Source organism: Hipposideros armiger, unplaced genomic scaffold (genome assembly GCF_001890085.2).
Source record: "Hipposideros armiger isolate ML-2016 unplaced genomic scaffold, ASM189008v1 scaffold_230, whole genome shotgun sequence".
NCBI lineage: Eukaryota > Metazoa > Chordata > Mammalia > Chiroptera > Hipposideridae > Hipposideros > Hipposideros armiger.
The window spans coordinates 2540592-2547627 of NW_017731580.1; the positions used below are offsets into that span (position 1 = coordinate 2540592).

The following is a 7036-nucleotide window of genomic DNA, read 5'->3' on the forward strand; positions in this document are numbered from 1 at the left end:
CTGTTCCCAAGAAGGCTCTGATCTCAGTGACACCATGTGTCTGGACTTGGCTTTGGGGGAAGCCGACCTTTAGAAGCTCCGCCCTCCCACTTATTTGACCTAATGTTTCAGTGTGTTAGGAAACTGTCTGTATCTGTCTAACTGACACCTGCTGGTATCTGATGTTACACTCTCCTCACAGACACACTGTTCTTTCCTTACTAAAGAATCCTTTGAATATTTCCATTTTCCAGCTCTTCTTGGCATTTAGAGAACCTTTGGAAAAAATTCTTTCTATTGTTATTAAGGACACTAAATGTTTGGAAGAATCAAACAGTGTTATAGCTCCATAAAGCACTTTTGAAAAGAAACTTTAACAAAAAATTACATCATCATCTCTGCCCAGATGTTCTCTATTAGTTGTGAAATGTTTAGAAAGTTACCTTTTATATAACCCAAGCTGCCATAGGTGTCTTTTGAAGCGATCAAACAAGGAGAATGTCTTTTTCTTGTATTTTCATTATTTTATATGATCATAAAATCGTTACAGCTGTGACTTCCAAAAAATATATTTAAGTGACAGCTGAGAGACAATGTGACAAAAAGCCTGGGCAATAAATAATGTTTATACACCCATGGAAACAGAAATAGTCATTTTATTGAAAAATGGTCATTCTGATAAATCAATCTTTGATACTGTGTCAACAACATCAGGGCGAACCGCCTTCCTGCTCAAAGTGGCTTCGGAAGGACTGGACCCCTTCTCCCATCACCGCTCTGCCTTGCTCCTTTGAAGCGCTCCAGTGTCTTCCTGAAGTGCCCAGCTCTGGTCTTTCAATTGGCTGAGACTCCTTATTTTGCCAAATTCTTGAAAAAACACCCTACAGTAACAGGTCTTTCTGAATCAGTATTGCAGTATCTGTTCGGAAACTTTTAGGTGCAAGGAAGTTAGAGCTCTCAACTCCCTATCTGGGTGCAGAAGAGCTCCTGGGTGGGGAGAGAGTCTCCTCTTGGAACCTGTCACGATGCTAAGACCTGTTACGTTCAGTGTGCAAAATAAACAAATAAATCGCTGATAACATACAAAGGACAGCAACAAAGTTACTCTTTGGGAGGACTGGTTTTGGACAGAGTAACATCTTGGAGCCCCCGGCCCTGGAGCTCTGCGTTACGGCGGTCGGTAGTCTCTACCTGGAGGCACCACACGTTCTTCCGCCCCACTGGGGCGAAGCAGTAGGAATGTGGAAGGACGGGAAATAATGCAAAATCCCTCGCTTTGGGTTCTACAGCTTCTGACTGCCTGATTTGGTCCTTCGGTTTATCTTGAGTATTTTGGGGGGAGGGGAGAGAGAGACGAGTGTAGTTTTCAAGGTGAATACACACACACACACACACACACACACACACACTCACACTCACACACACACTCACACACACGTCTGGGCTAAAGACCCGGCTTGCGCGTCTCTCAATGGTATAAGAAATTGGCTGATTTTGCTGTCGCTCATCTGGATCCAAATAAACCAAACATCAGAGCTCTCGTTTGAGGGGGGAATGTGGGGGGTTTTTTTGGAATTGTCAGAGCTGGAATGGTCTTCGGAGGAAAGCGGAGGGGCTCAGGACTGGGCGATAGGAGAGGGCAGCTGCCAGGGCTCAGGCTGGAATCCGCGGCTGCCACGGCCGCGGGGAAGCGCGGCCAGGAAGGGTCTCCGTGGCCAGTGCCAGCCCCATTCCCATCTCGAAAATCCCCCCGCGCCCGTGCCCGTGGACTTACCACCATGAAGAGCTGACCTCTGGGCTGAGCCAGGTGAAGAGCAGAAGGAGCCAGAGACAGATTCCACCGAGAGGGGCGTTCATATTAACCCCCTTGCGTCCACATTAGGTCAGACTCCGTGTGCGGGCGCCATGCGTGCCCGGAGCGCTCAGCGCCTGGAGCGCCTCGTCACGGCCGCCGGCGCCTCGCCTCGCCTCGCCTCGCCTCCGCTTGGTCTGCGGAGAGTGGCGAGACTCGCTGATAAAGTTTGAAACGACCAGCGGGGCGAGCGATAAAGGCCAGTTCGGGCCGCCTCGCCCACAGCCCAATTCCCCAGGCGCGGCGAGCGCGGGCAGCCGGAGAGCTCTGCGCACCTCCCGCGCTCCCCTGGCCGCTCTGCTGCCTGTCCGCCCCGGGCGCAGCCGAAGGAGGGGGCGCTGCGCCCCGCGCCCGCGGGGAGGGGCGCGGGGTTTATACAAGGGTGGATGAAATGATGGCAAGAGATGTTTGCGCGCGAGGTGGGGCGAGGAAGGAGGCGCACCTCTGCGTGCCCTCGAGCTCCCGCGAAGGCAGCCACCTTTCGGGAAGCTCCCAGCCAAAGAACATCAGTGGGCTCCGGCCGCAGGGACGCGCGATGTGGATAGGGGAGGCGACCCTCCGGCAAACACAATTCCTGGAGCGTGTGATGTGGGGAATCGAGGGAGAGGATAAGGAGATAACTGTGTGCAAGATGCAGGAATCCAGAGAAGCGTTTCGACTCAAGGCTCCGCTTCTCTCTCTAACGCCGAGAGTAGGAGCGAGCACTTGTAAATTTGGAGCGGCCGAGTGTATGCAGGGCAAGGCTGGGGTGGGAGGGGCCGGGCCTCGGGGAAACCAAGACCTGTGGCCTTGATTCCTCGGTGCTGGGCTAATACACAGAGCTCGCCGAGAGAGGCGCAGGGAAGGTCCGTGACCCTCCGGACCTCACCCAGGCGTCCTCGGCCAAAGTGTCCGGGGAAGATGCGGTTTTGACGCACACCCAGCTCCTCCCCGGCGCTGTGCAGCGCAAAGAATCGCAGAGGGAGGGAACGGAGGCAGCGAAGAGCCCGCCGGGGGCGCCTCCCGCCGCCCTGGCGCTCAGCCTTTGAGCTTTACGGAGGTAAAGGGACCCTCTCCGTCCTGGATCTGGGCCCCGGCAGAGCCCAGAGAGAGGGGCTCGGGCCAGCGGGTGGAGCATCTTGAGCAGCAATTGGCTCGCAGCCCCGCCGTTTATCACCGGAAAGGAAGGAAGACCAGGACATCGCGGCGGCCGTGAACTGTTCCACTGCTCTTTTCCTTGGGCGGAGGGACCCGCCGCCCGCCTGGGGAGCAAGCCTTGGGGAACCCGGAATGTGTGTGCCGGGTGGGGGTGGGGGTGGGCGCTGCATTATTCGCAGGGCGTGGAGGGGTGGCCGTCCAGAGAAGAAGAAACCGTTCTCCCCCCCACCCACCCAGTCCTCGGGCGAGAGCCGCAGCCCCGCCGGGGACCAGAGCGGTGAGAGGCTGGACGGGGCGAAGCTCAGAAACGCCAAAAACCTGAAAGATGCTGTCATCGCCACCCCCTTCCCCCCCGCCGGTCCCTGGCAGGTCCGGCCCCTCCCAGGCTGACCCAGATACATCCCCGTTTGGGTCCGGAAAGGGAGGGGAGGGAAACAAGTACCGCGCCACCCACGACTCGGGAAGAGCAGGGCTCAGCGCCAGGGCTGCTCCGTATCGCTGGGCCACGACCCAGGGGAAGTTCTGGTCGGTCTGTGCCGGTCGCGAAGGAGGGCGGGTGCGTTTCTGCTCACAGAGTGCGCACACACTGGTGCTGCTGGGTGGGGAGGCGGGGGGTGTCGGGGGGTGATGTGACAGGCACCCAACAGCAACAAATATCTCGTTTACCTCTAGGCTTATGCTCACAAACCTCTTTCCTGGGTGAAGCAGAAGAATAAGCTAAAATTTCATTCCACCCTCCTTTGTCCACAGTCTCCTACAATAAATCCAGACACTCGGACATGTAAGAGAGACAGGTGGCCCCAGAGGAACCATGAGTTGAGCAAATTTCACTTTTACCAGCGAATAATGTCGGGGTGTGGATGTGTATGTTGGAAGAGGCAGGCACTTGTAAGTTTCTCTCACAGACAAGGAGACCTGAAACCACCTAAAAAAACTCCTTAACTCAAAGTTCCACCCACCTTAGCACATCGTGTCCTCATAGCTAAGGGGAGTTAGAAATACATAGAGTGTGACCATCAGCTTACAGGCCCTTTCTCTCCGCCCAGGGAATTAGTGAGTGGCCAGGAGATCTGCCCTTTAGTTGTTGGTGAGGCCAGTGGAATGACCTAAACCTGAAACAGACCTCCAGGAAAAAGAATGCACCATCTCCCAAAGGAATTAAGTCCACCCCAAAAGACTTCATCCTGGGGCAGGCGAAGAAGTCCCAGACCACTGGCAAAGAAGAAATTAGACTTGGTGAAAGGCAAAAGGCTGAAAAAGTTCGAGAAGCTAAATCCAGATGTGAAAAAAGGTCCACCCAAACACCCCTTCCTGACCTGCCTAGAGGCACTCTAAACCAGATGACTTGTCTCCTCCAGATGTGTGATTGCATTTCTCTCCCACTCTCCACCCCTAATCATTTATGACCCATTAATAGCCCTGTACAACTTCTCTTCCTTCCGGAAAGGTCTGACTTTCTTGTCTCATCCTTACCTGTTCTCTTGATGGACATTTTCACTTTGAAGATAGTGTTCACCAGTAGAACTTGGGAAATGATCAAGAAAATCAGGAGAGAAGGCTATTGCAAACCTCACTTCTCTTGCAATAAAAACTACCATCCTAAATAAGAGTTAATATATAATGAAATAAACTGCACATGACTTCAACCTTGCTACAGCAGATGATGAAGTAAGGAAAGACAGGGTTCCGAGTGCCTTCAGATCTGTGAATTCAATGCCTGATTTTTTGTTTCTTCAATGAGAAATTGCAAAACTGACTGTAAAGCTTATTACAGTATACAGAACCTTTCTGGAGATTATGCTAGTTTGCTTGTAACTTCAGTATAGAATTGTAGCCAAGTGAGTCAGTCTATTTTCTTAGTTAGATCCATTGTTTGTCTAATCTCCCAGGGCAGAGAGAGAGAACTAATTTACTACCAAACCATCTCCACCCTTTAAAAATGGAGAGTTACTTCTAAAACCAAATAGTCATTTGTCTTTCAGTCTGAACTGGCTTCTTCTTGTCTCCTAATTTAGCTACTTTAACCAAAGCCTCAGAGGTCTACTGTCACCAACTTAGATTCAATGACTTTAAGAGAGAACGTTGTGTATTTACAGGACAGGTCAAAGATGGGAAAGAAAAAATAAGTATCTTTTTTACTTTATAAATCTGAGTATCATATACATAACAATATAGGTTATATATCAAATAACATAAAACACATATCATTAAAACTTTTTTACTTACTGAGTTTATCCAACTAAGAGTATCATATACATAATACCATAGGTTAATTTTGAAATTTGAAGTTAGCCTGCAGTGCACTTAAAACATTGCTTCCTTTCCCCTTTAGTCCCTCCTAAAATTTTTACTAAACACACTTATCTATTCTTTGTCACAAATTGCTTTTTAGGAAAAGCTCTTGTATCAGTGATTTAAATCTCAGTGTGCATTTAAATTAATGTGCACCAAAAACTTGCTTCCAGCCACGAGAGAGAAACATGTACCTGATATATTCTCCTACTAAAAAAAAAACTCTAAGACTGGACAAAACTAGATGAGGCAATTTTGTTTTTCAGGGATTAGACAATAGGCAGCACACAGCTGTGACCCCTGAGAGGAGGAAAACACATGAGGTGTGCTCCACAACTGTCCCATAATTGTTCTGATTTTCTGCTGAAGGGCACTTTTCCTAGGGTGCAAGAAAGTGGAACCCAAGCCTAGCAACAGGCTCAGTTAAGGAGAAAGAGATTTGAGTTTTGCGCTGTTGAAGCAGCTGAAATTGGCAGAGTAGTGAAAATAGGTAGCTGTGAAAAGGGGGGCCCTGCAAGTCTACATGGAGAATCACATGGGTCTTTGGCCAAGAGCTGGACTGAATGTAGATATGACAGGACTCTGTAAGGCCTAGCAGATAGGCTGCTGCATGTCATACAGTGTTGAGAGATTTTGGAGTCACAGCTTAGCAGGGTGGAGAGGCCTCATGAAGCACTTTAGACATTCAGTTGAGATGCTAGAAAGGCCATCCATTTAAAGTAAAGGTCATGCCTTAGTCTAAATAGCATGTCTTAGGACAAAAAAATTCAAAAAATTTTTTTTCCATTTCACAAGCTCTAACAAAGAATAAAAACAAACATACAGAGGGGAATTTATAAGAATAAAACCAACATTCATTAAAGGAAGACAACATTGTATCATTTACAATGTCAAGCATACAATAAAAAATTAATAGGCAAGTGAAAAACGTGAAAAATGTGACCCATGCTTGAGAGAAAGCAGTCAAAAGAAACTGACTCTGAGATGGTCCAGATGTAGGAACTGGCAGGAAATAAATCTTAAAGAAGCTCTTATATATTGAACATAACTATATTCAAGTATAATATTTAAAGGAAAATATGCTCACAGTAAACAAATAGATGGAGAATCTCAGTAGAGAAATAGAAGTCATAAGAAACAAAGACAAGAAAAAAATATAAAAGCTGCACAAAAGATAGACACACTAGCTTCATGGGAGAAATCATCCAGTATAGCTCACTTTTAAACAGAAACTATTGAAATCACGATAGTAGAATAACATATTTAACTGGAATTCAATAATCATTGTAAAGTTCCTTAAAAAATGAAGACAAAATAAAGATGCCTTCAAACAAAAACTAAGAAAATAAGTATTAAGGCAGTTTTTTTTAGGCCAAAGGAAAATTATACCAAATGGTATGAAATTGCAGGAAGGCATGAACACTGGGAGGGTAAATTTGTAGAAAAACATAAAATAATATTGACTGTTAAAACAATGATTATTATATCTTGTGAGATTTAAAAGATATAGAAGGAAAATATATAACATCATTAGCACAGAAAGCATGAGGGGACTGTGATTCCAGGTAAGATGCAGTAAGTACACTGCACCCTCTACTCTCAGTCAGAATATGACCATACAACTTGGAATGAACGCATGGAAAAGCTATCTGAGGATTCTGAAGAGTACATGATGGCGGGTGGGTTGAGGAAGACCAAAATTTTAAGTATCACTAAATGATGACAAGTTTCTTATTTTGTATCCCCTGTGGTATTCTGAAGCCTGGACACAAAGCA

At 47.5% G+C, this 7036-nt stretch overlaps 1 protein-coding gene across 1 annotated transcript in view; it reads right to left on the bottom strand.

The window, feature by feature from the left end:
• The window catches only part of WNT2 (Wnt family member 2), a 51183-nt gene extending 49245 nt beyond the window's left edge, over positions 1 to 1938 (bottom strand). The window contains exon 1 of the mRNA XM_019654758.1: positions 1754 to 1938. Coding sequence (XP_019510303.1) covers positions 1754 to 1836 — 83 coding nt within the window. The 5' untranslated portion in view covers positions 1837 to 1938. The remainder of the gene's footprint in view (positions 1 to 1753) is intronic.
• Between the last annotated feature and the right edge of the window lie 5098 nt (positions 1939 to 7036).